The sequence below is a fragment of the Suricata suricatta genome, chromosome 16 (genome assembly GCF_006229205.1).
Source record: "Suricata suricatta isolate VVHF042 chromosome 16, meerkat_22Aug2017_6uvM2_HiC, whole genome shotgun sequence".
Lineage (NCBI taxonomy): Eukaryota > Metazoa > Chordata > Mammalia > Carnivora > Herpestidae > Suricata > Suricata suricatta.
Window position 1 is genome coordinate 47,131,653 of NC_043715.1, and position 16,918 is coordinate 47,148,570.

At 57.0% G+C, this 16,918-nt stretch overlaps 2 protein-coding genes across 3 annotated transcripts; both read right to left on the reverse strand.

Annotated features, from left to right (window-relative positions):
• Nucleotides 1-719: 719 nt before the first annotated feature.
• On the reverse strand, nucleotides 720-4,491 carry CD79A (CD79a molecule). 2 transcript variants are annotated; one of them, XM_029926662.1, is made up of 6 exons: nucleotides 4,345-4,436; nucleotides 3,879-4,076; nucleotides 2,522-2,857; nucleotides 2,165-2,283; nucleotides 1,281-1,349; nucleotides 720-1,150 (listed from the first exon to the last, which is right to left on the reverse strand). In XM_029926662.1, the coding sequence occupies exons 2-6, from the start codon at nucleotides 3,940-3,942 to the stop codon at nucleotides 1,031-1,033; spliced, it is 708 nt and encodes a 235-aa protein (XP_029782522.1). In that variant the 5' UTR covers nucleotides 3,943-4,076; nucleotides 4,345-4,436; the 3' UTR covers nucleotides 720-1,030. The 2 variants fall into 2 exon arrangements, with proteins under 2 accessions (XP_029782522.1, XP_029782521.1); XM_029926661.1 differs by lacking the exon at nucleotides 3,879-4,076 and having other exon boundaries at nucleotides 4,345-4,491.
• A 3,711-nt stretch (nucleotides 4,492-8,202) lies between these two features.
• On the reverse strand, nucleotides 8,203-16,126 carry RPS19 (ribosomal protein S19). Its single transcript, XM_029926671.1, has 6 exons — nucleotides 16,084-16,126; nucleotides 15,588-15,658; nucleotides 15,228-15,328; nucleotides 9,734-9,917; nucleotides 9,151-9,205; nucleotides 8,203-8,269 (listed from the first exon to the last, which is right to left on the reverse strand). The coding sequence occupies exons 2-6, from the start codon at nucleotides 15,656-15,658 to the stop codon at nucleotides 8,243-8,245; spliced, it is 438 nt and encodes a 145-aa protein (XP_029782531.1). The 5' UTR covers nucleotides 16,084-16,126; the 3' UTR covers nucleotides 8,203-8,242.
• Between the last annotated feature and the right edge of the window lie 792 nt (nucleotides 16,127-16,918).

Genomic DNA, 16,918 nt, shown 5'->3' on the forward strand with positions numbered 1-16,918 from the left:
CCTTCTCACCTCCGGGTCTCTCTATCTTTCTGCATCAGCACCTCAGTCATATCCCCAACTATTGCTTTCCTTAGAGTCTGGGGGTGAGCCTCTCGGTGTCTGTTTTTCTATAGACCCTTCTTTCCTTTCTCTCTCTTCCTGCCTTCCCTCTGTCCCAGTATCTTTGTCTTTCCCTGATTCCCTGTCCCCTTGTTTTTCTCTTCACTTGCTTTCCAACACGATCTCTCTGTGTCTCAGTCTGTCTCTCCTCTCCCAGAAACCCTGTGTCCCTCTGCCTCTGTCATTTTCGCTGGGGGCTCACTATCATGGTAGAGCCAGATCCCAAATCCCCCTGCTTGGAGTCCATTCCCAGAGAACAGGTGTGGCCTGGCTGTCTTCAGAATCCGAATCTGGTACCAGCCCCACCAGACAGGCCCCTGTGTTTTTGAGACTTAAATATGCAGAAATGAATACGGTCATCTGGCTCCTTTCTGTGTGTCCTTTTCCCCTCCCCCCGCCCCCCTCAGGGATGTAGCCTGGGGCAAGATGCTCCCCAAACACTTCCTGATTTTCTCAGGGTGCAGCCAAGACTGGCTACCTGGTCCCTGGTGTGGGGAGTGGGCAGGAGCTGGGGGCCCAGAATCCTGGGTCTGAGGAAGGAGGGGGCCAGGGGCCTGGACTCCTGGGTCCCACCAGAGGAGGGGGGCATCCCTGTGAGATCCATGACTCCTGCCAAGGTCTGCAGTTGTGAGGGATTTATTATCACTAAGTGGCCATGACAGAGCAGGGAGGGGGAGGTGACACTAACGAGGTTCTACAATCAGCTCCCCAGGAGGCAGCGATTAAGGGCTCATTACCCACTGGGTGTGGGGGGAGGCTGGGCAAGGCAGCTGGAGAACTGAATTGGGGTGTGGGGAGGCGGGGAGGACAGTAGAGAGGGAAGAAGAGTGGACACCCCCAAGGGGGAAGTTGAGTCAGAAAAGAGAACAGGAAGGGGTGGGGTGGGGGGGCCCGGGGTTGGCAGCACAACGGGTGGGGGCAGCCCACGGGGTCACGGCTTCTCCAGCTGAACGTCCCCGTCTCCGATGTGGAGGCTGCCCACGTCCTGGTAGGTGCCCTGGAGGCCTCGGGAGATGTCCTCGTACATGGAGCAGTCATCGAGGTTCAGGCCCTGGGGTGGACATGTGGTGGCCTGCTTCAGCGTCCTGACGGCCCGAGCCCCTGCCCCCAAATGATCCCAAGGGGGATCCCCAAGAACCCTCGGTGCACCTGCCCCTAACCGGTCCCCACCCACCACTCACCTCATAAAGGTTTTCATCTTCATAGTCATCCTGGACGTCCACCCCGAATTTCATATTCTGCCATCGTTTCTGGGGGGGGGGTTGATAATTGGGAGCCTCAGTGAAGGGTTTGGGGGAGAATGTTTTCACACTCTTCTGGATGCCAGGAGGGGGAAGGGACACGCCAAAACCACCTAGCTGGTGAGTGGCAGGTGTCCCAGGTCCAAGCCAGTGTCCCTGCCTATCTCCACTGTCCTTCTACAAATAACAGCAATCATAGTAAAGGGCAGTGCCTGTCCTGTGGCTTAAAGAGGGGCTGGTGCAGGGGCGCCTGGGTGGCTCAGTCGGTTAAGCATCCGGCTTTGGCTCAGGTCATGATCTCATGGTTTGTGGGTTCAAGCCCTGCGTCAGGCTCTGTGCTGACAACTAGCTCAGAGCCTGGCACCTATTTTGGATTCTGTATCTCCCTCTCTCTCTGACCCTCCCCTGCTAGTGTTGTCTCTCTCTGTCTCAAAAATAAAAAAATAAACATAAAAAAATAAGAGGGGCTGGTGCAGGTCAGAGGCCCCGGGGGGGGGGGACACGCAGCCCCCATCTTCCCTGGAGGCAGGGCCATTGCACTCCTGGTTGGGGGGGAGGGGGTACTGTGAGAGAGACACCATGGCTGGGGGTGGAGAGTGAGGTATACGTGGGGAGCCAGGGGGAATGAGAATGTCCTGGGGTGGGGAGGGTGAGGACAACCCTGAGGGGAGACTGAGGCAGGATGCCCCCCGAGGCCCCCTGCACTCTTCAAAATCCTGTCATAGTACTAATTTTTTACCCCTCAGCCCTGGGAGAGTGCTGTCAGTCTCCCATGTGGGGAGGGGACCTCAGACTCCGAGGGCGCTGGTCCCCAGGGGGCTCACCCTGAAGAGCAGCAGGGTCCCAGGCACCACAGCACAGAACAGCAGGATGATCCCCTCTGCTGTGATGATGTTGTTCTTGGTGCCCTCTCCCATGTCCAGGAAAGGTCTGGAGATTGGCTCTGTGAGGAGGGAGTGCCGCTCAGAGCGCGGCTGCCTCCTGCCCCCATCCCCCCCCCTCCCAGCCCCTCCCCCGCCACAAAGGCAAGACCACCGAAGCCCCCACTCTGCAGATGAAAAGATCTGGCAGTGCGGGCCAGGATGCCCACGATAGAGGGCACTGGCTCCATCCCCCACCTCCCAAGCAGGGCAGCGGCAGTGGGGGGCTGCCCCGGGAGCCCAGCCGGGGCTGCCACTCACCGCGCACGCGCAGGTAGGTGCCACAGGACTGCTGGAAGTTGAGGACTTTGCTGTTTGAGTCTTTCTCCTCCACCTGGCACCGGTACATGCCCATGTGGCTCTTGTTCACGGTGCTGATGGTCAGCTCACCTTTAGGGCCTTCGCCATAGCTCCAGAAAATATTGGGCCACGTGCCAGTGGCAGTGGCATTGCTATGGAAGATGCGCCACCACGTGATGTTGAGGGTGCTGTCCCGCCTGCTGCCATTGTGCAAGCACTGGAGGTGGACCGTTTCTCCCAGGCTCGCGGTCACCGACGTCGGGCCCCCGTCCACCCACAGGGCCTGGCAGCCAGGGCCTGCAGGGAGGTCCAGGAGTCAGGGACCATGGATGGGGACACAGGCCCCCGCCCTGGCCCCTGTAGCGGCAGCATGTGTGTGGGGGGGGGAGGGCACAAGGCGCTGTCATTGGAGTAAGGCTGCGGGTTAGAGTGAATACACTTGCTGGGGGACAGAGCCTGTACCTAAAGGAACAGAGAGAGGGCGCACCTGTGTAGGGTGAGGACACCTGGGGGAGAAAGGGAGGACACACCCCTGTGGGTTCTGACTCACCTTTTGGCACCACCTCTTGCCTCCTCCCCATGCTCTGTCCTGTGGCCCCACTGAATTCACTGGCCTTTGGATATTTGGTTCCCTAGTGATAGAAGTGACCCTGCCCAGGCAGCTCCCTCCAGAATCGCTTTGGGCATCACCTCCTCCAGAAGGCCTTCCTGGACCTCTCCCCCACCCCCAGGCCTGCCCTGCCCCTGCCGCTTTATCTTGTGTAGTCATCACAAAACTCTCAGAGGTAGGTTTTCTCATTGTCCCATTTTACAGGTGGGACAGCTGAGGCCTAGGGAGGGCAAATCGGTTGCCTGGCATCACCAGGGCAGTGGAAGTGGCTGGGGTTTTTAAGCCCTGAGCCTCCTGGGCCCTCTTCCTGCCAGTCTTTGGGCCTGCCTTGTGCTGCAACTCACGCCCACCTCTTACTGTCGGTACCTAGTGTGTGACAACCTGGGGATCAGGAGCGAGTTCAGTTGGTGGCTGGGCTGGGGATTAGGGTAGGCACCGTGGTCATCGTGGTCATCGTTGAAAGGAAACCAGGAGCGGCCCTGGCTGGCTGCTGGAGAAGTCTCCGCTCTCAGCCCCACAGGCCAGCCCACAGCCTTCTACTGAAGGGAAGAGGCGGGGGAGGTGAGGAAGAGAGGAGGAGGAAGAGGTGGGGAAAGAGGCAGTAACCTCAGGGTCATGGGCCACTGTCCCCAGTCCGGCTCCCAGTGTAACCTGAGTGGTCACAGCCCCACCAGCTGGCATTGCCTGGGGGGGGGGGGGCGGCGGTACCTCTAGGAGGGCAGTGTCCATGAGGCGCCCCTCCCCCAGCACTGAAAAGGGGCTGCCAGCACATTGGTGTGACGGAGATTCAAGGCAGAGAAGGAGAAAGCTGTTTTTCCTCCCTGAAGCTGAGCACTACCCCCAAGTGCCCTTCCTGCCCCCAGCTCTGGAGCTCAGTCAAGGGCGACCTTACTTCCTTATTTTGACCTGTGGGGGAGAAGAGGGGGTGGGGAAGTCCTCTTGCGCCCGTCTCCTTCCATGTGGCCTTGGACGCCCCTTTAACTTGGCTGAGCCCCCTCTGGCCTCCCCTTGGACTTGCGGCCTGCTTGGGACAGTGAGCAGGCAGATGCAGTTTCTTTAGGGGCCTTCCCAGCACCCCCACCCCCTGCCGGCTCCTCTCCCCCCACTCCTAGTGCCCTTCTCTCTGCCCGAGCCCTCTCTCCAGCCTCCGGTCCTCCCTTCGCCCCCCACATACCCAGGCCAACAGCGGAGATTAGGAAGAGGAGAAAGACCGTGGCACGCAGCGCTTGGAGGACTCCGGGACCCCCAGGCATCTCTCCAGGTGGGTTGGTTAGTCTGGGGTGCAGCAGTCCTGGGGTACCAGATTCCACCTCACTGGCCCCAAGCTCCGCCCCATTTCCTGCCCAGCCCCGCCGGAGATGGGCTCCAATGGCCCCACTGCTGGGCCCTTCGGCTGCAGCCCCGGGGCAGCCCCTGCCAGTTGCTTCAGGCTGCACCTGTGGCCGCAATCCCCCTGAGGGGAGGCTGCTAGGTTGGGGGAAAGAGACCGGTTCACGGCCTGGCTCGCCATGGCCAGCCCTGGGAAGGAAGCCTGAGGGAGCCACACTTCGAGCGCCTGCTGCAGGCAGGCGGTCTGTCGGGCTGGTGGTTCCGAGTCTGGTCTCCATTCAGTCACTGGCCTTAGGCAAAGCTTATCTTCTCTGAGCCTCCATGTCTTCACTTCTTGGGGTTGGAATCCAGGATTTAAATGGATTGTGCACGCACAGCTCTGAACATAGGGCCTAGCCCATAGCAGGTGCTCAGTAAGTGTTGGTTTTAATGTTCATAAAGAATAAATGGAGCAGGCAGGTGGTGGCTTTCTCAGCCTTGGCATTAACAAAATTTTTTTTTAGTGTTTATTTTTGAGGGAGAGAGTCAGAGTGCAAGCTGGAGAGAGACAGAGACAGAGGGAGACACAGAATGTGAAGCAGGCTCTAAGCTCTGAGCTGTCAGCATAGAGCCCGATGCAGGGCCCCAACCCATGAACTGCAAGATAATGGCCAGAGCTGAAGTTGGACAGTTGGACGCTTAAGTGACTGAGCCAACCAGGCACCCCCTGAACCTTGGCATTTAAAACAATTTTTTAAAAGTAATCTCTACATCCAAATTGATGGGGCTCGAACTTACAACCCTGAGATGAAGTGCTGCATGGTCTACTGACTGAGCCAGCCAGGAGCCCCAGCCTGGGCATTTTTAATCTCAGGAATGAGGGTTGAGACTATCTCTCTGCTGTTGTGACCTGAGCTGATGTCCCCAGTGCCCCAGGAGTTAGAGCCACGATGGGCTCTTGACGTGAGTCAGCCTCCCCACAGGTGGGTCACCCCCCCATTTTACAGAGGAGAAAACTGAGGCCCAGAGAGAAGATGCCATCACTTGCCCAGTGTAATACCCCTTGGGAGTGGTGGAGCAGAGATTCAAAGTCGCTTGTGTTGTGCCCACATACCTTCAAGCATCATTTTAGGTCACGTGGAAGGAAAATGAGGTCTGAGTGGGGGGGGGGTGGGGAATTACGTGAGGTTGTTGAGAGGGTTGTGAGCAGTTAGGGACAGTCACACATGCACCCAAGGAGACATGAAGGCAAAACAAGTATTGCAGGGAGATTTTTGGTGGCAGAACCTGGGAGACGGGAACCCATTTACAGGAGAATGGGATGCTTACAAGGTGCTGCAGACAGCTGGGAGAGTAATATTCAGCAGGAGCAAAGGCAGAGCTCTGCCTGTCAACACGACTGTGTCTCAGAAGTGACATGAAAATGACAAAAAACCGTGTAGCATGAAACAGTTGACTTGTTTTCAAAAGGCGAAGCAACGCTGGGTGCTGTTAGGGACACATGCATCTGCAGTCTCGAAGTGAACCTGTGCAGGTGAGTGGCACCCAGTTCCTGAGAGGGGCTCCCTCAGAGGGGGCTCCCTCTGGGGCAACTGAGGGCTGTGACCCCAGATGGCTGATACGGAGGCCTTTGTCCGGCCTAGTTTTAGGTCTTGTGTTACTTCTTAAGCTGGCTAGGGGGCTGTTGGTCTTTTTTTTTTATGTTCATTTTTTTGAGACAGAGAGAGACAGAGCGTGAGCAGGGGAGAGACAGAGAGAGAGGGACACACAGAATCAGAAGCAGGCTCCAGGTTCTGAGCTGTCAGCAGAGCCCAACGCAGGGCTTGAACTCACACACCGCAAGATCATGACCTGAGCTGAAATTGGAAGCTCAACTGACTGCACCACCCAGGCGCCCTAGTGTTTTGATTGCTTGAAGCATTTCCTAATTTCTAAAAGAAAATGTAATTGTCACCCACACAGAGCATGGGCCTTCGGAGTTCCCATGTGAATCTCAGCTCTGCCAACCAACTGGCGGCCTGAGCCTCAGTTTCTTCTCCTGTAATCACACCGCTTGTCCCCCTTGTGCGGCTGCAAGAATACTAGTGCGAGCTTATCACAGTGCCTAGGACAGTTCCTCCTCTCTGCCCTGGGGCCCCTCCCCCCCTCCCTCCAGGGACCCTTGCTGTGTAGCAGGTCACCGGCCCCTCTCTGCTTTAGTTCCTGCTGATGACACCCCCCCACCCCCAGTAGAAACCTGGGCAAACACTACAGCCCTAGGAACCCACCGGCTGATCTGAGGCAGTTTCCTAGCCGTCGACTGCCCTCCAGTGGCTGGAGAGGCGCAGCTGCTGGATAGCAGGCCCTCTGAGGCTGAAGTGGCCTTTTTGGACACGTCCACCCCACACTCACCTCTCAGTGTTCCACTTCCTGTACTTCAGAGAGGGCTGAGCACTGGAGTGGCTGTAGCCCGGCTGCCCGGGTTCAAATCCGGCCTCTGCCACCCCCTAGCTATAGTACGTTGGCAAATTACCCAACCTGTGACCTGTGACTTTCCGGCACCAGGTTGCCTAGTGTATTAGGTGACCTATTTATAAAGTGCCTTGCGTGCAGTAGGCTGTTTATTCAGAAGTCTTCCAGCACTGACTTCCAAGCTGGGAGGGAGGCCAGCCTTTCTCCACTGGGTGTGGGAGTCTCGTTTGCTGTTCTCTGGTAACTGGTTGTCTGCTTGGTGGGATGCAGAGCCAAGGTCCTATCTACCTTCACGATAGCTCCCCAGATCCCTCAGGAGTAAGAATGTTAGACTAGTAGTTTAAGGATCAAAGGGGGAACAAGTTGCTCAGGGTTGCATTGAATTAGGGCCAGAGCTGTCACTTGAGCTGGAGTTCAAAGCCCAGGTCTGGCACTGGAGGTAAACAGGTCCACTGTGAGGAATAACCTGGACTTGGGGACTCTTGAAGACCTCGGCCTGGCCAGCTCAGGCTCAGCATCTCCCAGGCAGGAGGTGGGTCTGCTTTCCTGGGGCCACTTCTCCAGGTTTTCTGGGGCCTGGCACCTGGGTGGCCTTCAGATATCCTGGCCCCACTAGGGGCCCAATCACAGGCAGGCTCCCCCATTCGTGCCTGAGAGCCAATCACCCTGCAGGACTGTAGAGGTGGTGCGGCTGAACCTCTGCTCAGGTGCCTCTCACACCCCTCCCCTAGGGTGGTGGGATGGAAGGGGCACTGCTCTGGGGCAGGAACACACAGCTCCAGAAGGGCCCAAGGGGACAGATCCCCAAAGCAAAGGTTTAGGTAGTCACTGGTCTGTTTGCCAGAGAAAGGTGTACACCAGGACACCCAGGTCACCCTGGTCTGGAGGCACTCAAGGAGTCACCAGGAGTGAAGGTCAGTTGCCCCCGCCCTGCTTTGTCACAGAAATGGACAGAGTGCCGCCTCTGCAGCCCAGGCCCCAGCTGGGGCCACTGCCTGAAAGTCACTCCTTCCGGTTTCTCCTCTTACTGAGAAATGCAAAGGCAGGATGTGGGGGAGGTGCAAGGGCCTCAGGTGGGGCACCACCCAATCACCCCCGGGCCCACTGGGGGTGGAACTGCTTGAACCTGGAGGGCTGGGCCTTAGGCTTAGTGGCTGTTGGTGTCACAGTCCCCAAGGACACCTAGTCTCCCTTTCACAAGGGACGGGAAGCTCAGTGCTCCTCCCTCAAGCCCCCAGATGGAAGAACAGCAGCCAATCAAGAGAGACTCGACCAGGATACGAACGAGGCAGTTTATTAACCCAGCATTTGTTCTAATGCTTCTTGTTGGCAGCTGCCACCTGCGGGAAGAGACGAGGGTAATCAAGATCAGCCGTGGGGCCCTTCAGGCCCTTCGGAGCAGTTATACCACCACCCGAGGGCCGCTAGGCACCTGATTGGCGGTCTGACAGGTGTCCATCCAATCTAATCCTTACAGCCTCAACCGTTTCCCCATTTTACAGAAGTGTCAACTGGGACTAAATCACAGGGAGTGCCGGGGCGGGATTCCCAAAACCTGCCTACAGCCCTGCTATCCACACTGCCTGGGCCAGGCCCCCCCCTGCCCCCAAGAGTTCACTGGCTCCTTGATCCAGGAGGCCGGAGTCAATGATACATAAAGAGCAAAGCCACAGTGGGCTCCTGCCTGGGCCTGGGGGCTCCCACTGCTGCTGCTCACTGAGCCCTCACCACCACCTACAGAGCCTGGCAGGAGTAGATCACTCTGTAGACCGGGCTGAGCTGGGCGAACTGACTCTGGGGCCCCAAGGTGTCCAGCCAGTCGGTCATCTGGATGGAGACCCTCGCTCTGAACTGGCCTGCCTGACCCCCCCCCCACCCCCCCCAGCTCACGCTGAGTAGGCATGGAGCATGAGGAAGCCCCGCAGCCAGAATCCTGAGAAAGCTGACTGAGGAAAAGGGACTTGTGTGTGTGCAGAAACATGTCCTACACGAGACACAGTCCCAGCTGCACCCCAGGCCTGCGTTCCCAGCACCCACATTTCCAACCAGCTCTAGCAGGCAATCTTAGAAATGTTCTTCCTCCTGCCCCTCTGCTCAGCCCTCCTGACTCCATCAGCCTGGGCTGTGCCTTCCAGAGAGAGGAAATTCTGATGTGACAAAGCCCAGGCTCTGGAAACGCCCAGGCAGGGACTAAGGGCCCCGGCCCCCACCCAGGCCTTACCTGTCCGGCGATTCTGTCCAGATCTCTCTGTCCCTGAGGTGTCAGTTTGCGGCCCCTGCAGAAGAAGGGTCATGCAGCCCCCCTTGAGTGCAGGCTCTCAGCCCTGTCGCTGCCAGGCACATTCTGGATGTGAGCCAGGCTCCCCAAAAAGGCACCTGGTCACAGGACCACATGACACCAGCCACGTCCCACCAAGGGCCCCAGTCAGCTGCATTCTAACGAGCTGGGGGCGGGCGGGGGAGCCCCCCTGGGAGCTGCCGGGGTGTCGTTGTGCAAGCATTAGATCAAAAGCTCCAAAAAATCAATTGGGAAAAGTTAACGAGCAGGCTAATGAAAGCGGACAGTCGCTAAATTACCTTCCTGGAGCTTGGGGTAGTCAGCCAGAGAGGTCGGGGTGAGGCCCCTCACTGTTCGCTTTCCACAGAATCCCCAGCCTGCCCAAGGGGCTGGTGCCGACTGCAGGGCAGATCTGGCACCTCTCCACACAGGGGAAGGATGCCTCTAGACAACTTCATTACAGGCCATCTGTCCCCAAGGCTCTTTCACCACCTTGTTCCCCACCCGTCCCCCCGCCCCCGCTTACCCATCTTGGTCCTTTTCCACCATTTTCAGCCCCTCTAGGGCTTGGAGGACCCTGCGGGCCACGCTCTTGGAACCTCTGCTAAAGTGGCTGGGCATGACCCCATTTCTCTGACGTCCTCCGTAGATCTTGGTCATGGAGCCGACCCCAGCGCCCCCTCGGAGGTACAGATGCCGTGCTGTGGAAGCTGGGTGGGATGTGAGGGAGGCGTGAGGATCCTCCTCCAGCAGAGAAGACTCCTCTCCACAGCCGAGGCAGGCTTGGGGAAGGGCCTTCTCAAGGCCACACACACATCAACTGTGTGCATGGCAGCTAACTCTTCCCATCGGGTAGCCCGGGAAAACGGAGACTACAAAGACCGAGTACGCTGTTCCCCCCTCACCCCCAGCTGCCCTGCACCCTGGGCCCAGGCTAGGAGACTGGATGGCATGCCACAGCTGCTGGAGGTTGGGCCTGGGGTCCTATGGGCAGAGCCTAGCAAATGTGTTAGCTGTGACTGTCCACCTCCATGTGCCCAGAGTACAGGCGAGGATATGCCACCACCTGAATGCAGCTCCCTAAGCCCCTCGGCCCTGGACAACTCAGGGTCAGAGCTGACACCCCATGCAGTGACATTCCCAACCTGGGATGGGCATCACCCCTTCCGTGGACACGGGATTCTTATCCGGAGCCTGGGTTGGGCCAAGTCCCTGGTGCCTCGCTGTTCTGTTCAACAGGACCACTTGCCCACCAGGTCCCGTGCCATGTGCTTTTCATGCTCCCCCATGAAGCTGTGAGATGGCCTTCCCACCTGGTGGGACCGCACGTGGCCTCGGCCAGTCACCCACCCTCCCTGGGGAGCGGCGGAGCTGTCCGGTGCTATTCTCCTTCACAGAAAAGCAAACAGGCTCCAGAAGGTACTCACTGGCCTCATGTCACATAGCTTGGAGGGACAGCCTATCCACACTGTTCTGGCTTTCTATTTCAGGGGGGGCCACTGAGATCTGAAGGGAACTGGGACTCGAGATGCAAGGACTCCAGATCATTCCCTGGCCACCAGCAATCAGTATATAAAATTTTGCCCAAATGACTACTTTTAGTTCTACAGACCAGAGGGAAAATCAGGATTCTTCCTCCAGTTAACTATTTACTCCTAAGAACCAGGTGCCAGGCCACGTCTGTGACCTTGTGGGTTTCGAGCTGCGGGTGGGTGGAACTGACCAGGTAAAGCGGGCTACGCCTCCCCTCTGGCTGTCCCTCCCGGAGGGGATCTTCCACACCACTTGTCTGTAGCCCCCCTCCTGCTCCACCAGATGGTCTCCAGATACTGCCATGGCTTCTGGGGGCCCCTGCATGGCTGAAACCCTCACCACCTATCAGGACCACTGCACAACCTCTCCCTGGTGTCACGGCTTCCAGCCTTTACTCACTTTAAAAACTGTTCTTCCTGGGGGGGGAGGGGGTGGCGACACCTGGGTGGCACAATCAGTTGAGCATGCGACTTCAACTCAGGTCATTATCTCACAGTTCTTGAGTTCAAGCCCTCCCTGTATCGGGCTCTGTGCTGACAGCGCAGAGCCTGGAGCCTGCTTTGGATTCTGTGTCTCCATCTCTTTCTGGCTCTCCACTACTCAAGATCTGTCTCTCTCAAAAACAAACATTAGAAAACTTTTTTCTTAACTGTTCCTTGGTTCTTCCTATCCCCACACCACCTCCAGGATCAAAACTCCCGTTCCAGTGACATCTCTGGACAACTCCAGACATCCAGACCAGCTTGCATGCCTCACAACTACCACCACTCTCCCTGCGGCTGTGCTAAGCCATGCTTCGGCCTGGGTGGAGATGTGCGCTCCCACGTGGGCTGTCCCCAGGGCTGGGGAGAGCAGGACAGCCTTGGCGGGCGGGGGGTGTCCAGTGGAATGCTCCTAAGCACAGAGACGCCCAGAAGCCTGGCCCAGCTAGGACCAACACTCAGCCTAGTCCCGACTGGCGCTCTGTATAAAAAGGAGCGGCCAACCGGAGCTGTCTGGTAACACAGGGCATGAATACCAACACTGCTCCCCTCAGCTGAGCCCACCCCTGATTTGGGCGGTCTGGGCCTGGGCCACAGTACGCAAGGAGAATTCTATTCAAATCCTGAGAAGTGAGGGGTAGAGAACAACCTCCAGTCATGTCCAACATTAGTTTCTTCAAGAAAGGGAGGGTGGGTTGCTTTAATTTTTCCCTTAAGCTGCACCAAACTACCCAGTGTGGCGTCAGATATTGAGGATAACCCCCCACCCCAGTTCTTGAGAATTATCTTCCTGACCTATTGGGAGAGGATGAACTATTAAGTCCACGATTTGAAAGGCATTATAGCCAAACTCACAGAATTCTACAAGACGTTGATGTCTTCTCACACTCCTGCCCCCTCCGAGACACAGGCCCCAACCCTTCTGAAGTGGAGGTGGAGTTACAGCATCACAGACCAGGCCATCCTCGGTGCTGCTCGGGAGGCCACAGCAAGCTGGGTGTGGTGACAGATGGCTTCTCCAGTCCCTCTAGGACTTTCTGCTCCGCTCCTCTTGGAAATCCTGTCCTAAGTGTCCAGGGGTCACTCCCTACCTCAAACTATAAGGAGAGACCAGTACAACCCTCCCATCCACAGGGCCACGTGTATTGGGGATGGGGGAGGGGGCAGAGAGGAGAGAGCCCCTGCTAGGCTCTGCACTGTCAGCATGTGGGGCTTGAACTCACAGAACTGTGAATGCATGACCTGAGCTGAAGCTGAATGCTTGCCTGAGCTACCCAGGCACCCCTGCGGCTCAGTATCTTAATAGCTGGCTTAAGTTCAGATTTGTGACCCCATTCTGACCTACTGAGTCACAAAGTAGGGGAAAGGGAGCCTCCAGATAAATCTCGCCCCCAACCATTCTGTCAAGCTTCTAAGGAAAGAATCCGATGTGTCACCCCTTAACTTACTCCTGCAATGTCTCCGAGGCCTTGATCTTACCATTAACACAGCAGTGTAACTACCCAGCCCTATGCACAGGTCACAGAGGACCAGGTTCCATCCACAATGACTTCAGCTGGGACAGTCAGATGTCCCAATTCTGCAGTCACTCCCTGCTGGACAAGACACAACAGATTCCTACCTCCCTCCCAAGCAGGACCTGCTGACAACTGGAGACATCAGGTGGCTTGTCCAAGGCCACACTGCAACACCCGCGCCCCTCACAAAGCCCTACAGTGGTCTTTCCTGACACCGCCCCTCCTCTCCGGGCGCCAACTGTCACAGCTCTTTCCAGCCCTACCTCCCGCTTCGCCTTACACCACTGCCTCGGGACTTCTCACTCCTATAGCTCTGTCCCTCCTCCAGGGCACACTCAGGAGGGCTCTGCCTTGTTCTTTACCCCCCCCACCCCAGATCAAACCTGTCCACTCCACCACGGCTCCTACATGCCTCCAGAATTCAATCGCCACCACCCCCTGCCAGACCTCAGCCTCCCAGGACAGGCCACTGCCTCACTGTGCTTCGGCTCCAAACTCCCATGGGGGCAGGAGAGGCCAAGCCCCCACAATCCAGAGAAGAAGAAAAAGCAAATATAGCAGACTCTGGTTTTGTACCTCAGTTTCCTCTTTGGTAACTGAGGATCTCCTAAGGCCGCCCAGAGTATGAGGCAACCCCAACTAGCCGGGAGCACTCCAGGCCGGTCAACTTCTGTAAAGGATCGCAGTAAATACTCTCAGCATTGGAGGCCACATCTATCACAACTGCAACTCTGCCTCTGGCGTGCATGTAAACAAATAGGCAGGGCGGTTTCCCAACAAAAACGTACACAACAGACCCCGGTCTAGAACCACTACGCTGTGCCGCTAGGACAGCTGGGAAAATGAGGTCAAGAGAGGGAGTTCCGGAAACCTTGGGTAAGGGAGGCCAGGATGGCAGGCAGAGGATGCACACTCCGTGTGAGCTGTCAGAGAAGGACCCCGGCAGGGACCAGCAAGGCTCATTACGTGTACTGTCCAGACTGCTCTCGATCTCATTTCCCACTAATCTCTGCCCATCTGCAAAAATACAACACACATAAGACAGAAACTACCAGTAGTACCTGGGAAGTTTTCAACAAGGCACATTAAGCAATATATGCAGACTTACCTAATCATATAGGAAAAGCTAGTACACTTTCTCCTCATCTTAGATCCAAAGCTGACTTGACCAACTGATTTTGTTTGGGGCGTTGCCAAAGAACATTCAGGAAGAGGCAGCCTTGCTTCCCAAGACTAGCGTGTGCTGGGGAAAATCAAGCCAGCTTCCCTTCCCTGGCCCCTTTCTCTTTATAGATGCAGTGCAGATTCCCACTACGTGCTACCCACCCTACCCATCCCAGCGTCGACCTTTTAATCCTTAGGGGTCCGAGGCTGTGGCCAAGTCATGCTGGCCCCTGTGCCCAGTCCAGGGCCTGAGACAGAGTGGACCTCATGGACATCTGATGCATGAGTGCAACACCAATCGACAAAATACTTCAAGTTCTGAAGTGCCAAGGCAACCTGTACCAAGGCCAACTCTTTGCAAGGTCATCCTAAAGTTTTCTGTATTTCTAAACGGTACCCCTCATCTACTTCCTGTCTAGAGACAGACCCTGGCCAGGACGGAGCCCCTATGTCACAGGGAAAGGTTGAAGATTGCAGAGGATGAGGATCCTTAGCGAAGGCCTACGCAGAGGTTGCCACCTTGAACAATCTAGCACTGACCACCCCTTCACCCCAAAGTTAGTCCTTCATGGGGTGACAGCTGGGAGAAACTTGAAAATTAGCATGGTGCCATCAGGCACCACACTGAAGTCACTCCTTTCAACTTGTCATCACTGGTGGACTAATGAGAGGCGAGCTGGGAAATGGTTACAGGGGGATCCTAAGGCATTCTTTTGGGCACCTGGGGCTTACCAAGATTTAGAGCAAGGAGTGACCTGGCCAGATCCAAACCTCTTAAGAGAAATTGTCCCTCTAGAGAGACCAAGAGAAAACCAGCCTATGGACTTTAACGGTCATAAGCTCATTTAATTCCCACTACAACCCTGTGTTGGCAACAATCGTTAGCCTCATTTTAGAGAGGAGGACACAAAGAGAAACAGGCCGATGGAGACCACAGTTAAGTGACATAGAGGAATCTGAACTTGGAGAAACTAGACTCCACTACCACAGAAGGATAAATGCTTCCCTCTACAACAAAACTACCTCTAAGTAGGATACGGACACTCACTTGACCCTGGGTTTCCCGAGAGGCTCAGAGGAAGCCACAGGCCTTCACACAAACCTCTTAGAAATGAAAACACAAGACTCAGAACATGAAATTACGGTCACACAAGCACATAGCGACAGTCTAACGCTTCTCGTCACAATGTAGACCAACTGTTAATTTAAAAAAGCGTTTCTTCTCTCTTGTGATGCTGGGTGAACTCACAGAGGGAGGTATGGTTTGTGCCAGGGGTCACCCGGCCACCCCCACTCCCACCCCCCCGAGGCCTCCGTTCCTCACCAGCTCGTGTGTAGAACCAGTTCTCATCATAGGGAGCAAGCTCTTTATGCTTGGCCAGCTTGACCGTGTCCACCCATTCAGGGACTTTCAGCTTCCCAGACCTGGGACCAACAGAGAGAAAGGCACGATTCAAGTCTCCTCCAAACCCACCCCCCAAATCCCCTCTGCTCAACACAAACTGTAGGTTACCAGGAGTTCCATGGGTCCCAGACGATAAAGAATCGGAAACCCAGCCACAACCCAAAGCCAGGCCTCGGGCAGAAAAGCCTCCACACAGAGACCTCACACAAGCCTCCCTCTTACCAGAGGAGAGAAACACGCCCGCGGAGGAGGCAGGCAAAGACCAGAGCCCACACTCACTTTTTGAGGAAGGCTGCCAGAGCTCTGACGAACTCCTGCTGGTTCACGTCTTTTACAGTAACTCCAGGCATCTACGAGAGAAAGAGCAGGCAAGTGAACTTGGGACTGGGGGAGACGGCTGCCAGGGGCCAGGGCCTTGCCCCCACGCGACCGGAGCCGCCGCACTCCCTTTACTTCCCGGGGCCCTAGAGTTCACCGCCGCTCACGATCTCCGCGCATCGCACGAGCACGGCCTGGCGCCGTGGTGGAGACGCTGGATGACCCCAGCCCCTGATTCTGGGGACCCTTCCTTGCATCCCCGCCGCCCACCTGGCCCAGGCTCGGCTCCCGGTCCGCGCCGACCGGGCATGTCCGGGCCTGCCGCTCGCACGTGGCTGCGGCTCTAGGGGGCGGGGCGGCCCCGCAGTCTCCCCGGAGGCCCCAGGGACGCGCTCTCGGCTGGGGAGTCGGGTCCCTGACTTCCCGCGGCCAGCCCGGACCGGAGCGCCCGCCTTACCGTGCGGCCTCTGCGCTGCCAGCCAGGGGAAAGGGAGCAACGGGGTTTCCCGGGCGCACAAGTCGGGCGTCGGGTATCGCGAGAAGTGCGAGCTCTCGCGAGAGCGAGGCCAGAAGAGCCGCTCCGCCTCTCTCAGGGCGAATTTGGCTTCGCCTTTGGAGGAGATGGGAGGGTGTGTGGTGAGGAGGCGGGCAAGCAAAGGGAAAAGCTAGGGGGACGGGGGTGGAGGCCTGGTTCCTGCTCGCCCTTTTCTCTCCGGGAGTGTAATCGAGTGCCGGTCCTGAGCTGGGGGAGGGATGTCTTCATTTGCGACGATCGTGGCGGAAGGAACATCGGCGGAGGAGACTGTGGTGGCGGAAGTTGGGCATTTGAGTGGACAGGAAAGGGGGACCCGGTCACGGCCCGTGCTCCCAGGGGACGACCCTCTTGGTGGGTGGAAGTGGCTTTTCGGGCCGGAAGTGGGCGATAGTACGGGCGGAACTGTGATGGGGAAACTCTGCGGTAGTGCAAGGAGGAAATGTGTTTGACCACCAGTCCTCGCGAGAACAGAAGGAGCCACACCACCCTTCTAAGGGCGGAAACTGCTTCATCACAGCCCAGGCACCGGCAATGGAAAGGAGGGACTGCAGGAGGGGAGGAGATCAGGGCCGGGACAAAGAGGCGGAGGCGGGACCTTCGGAGAAGTTCCTGCCGCTCTGCCTGCCAGTGCTAGAGGCTGTTCGCTCAGAACTTTAGGTTACCTTTACCCACTTGCCTCACTGACCCGTGTGGCTTTAGGCTGTGCATTTGCCCTTTCAAGGCTTAAGACTCTCAGTTAAGAAAAAGAAAATACACT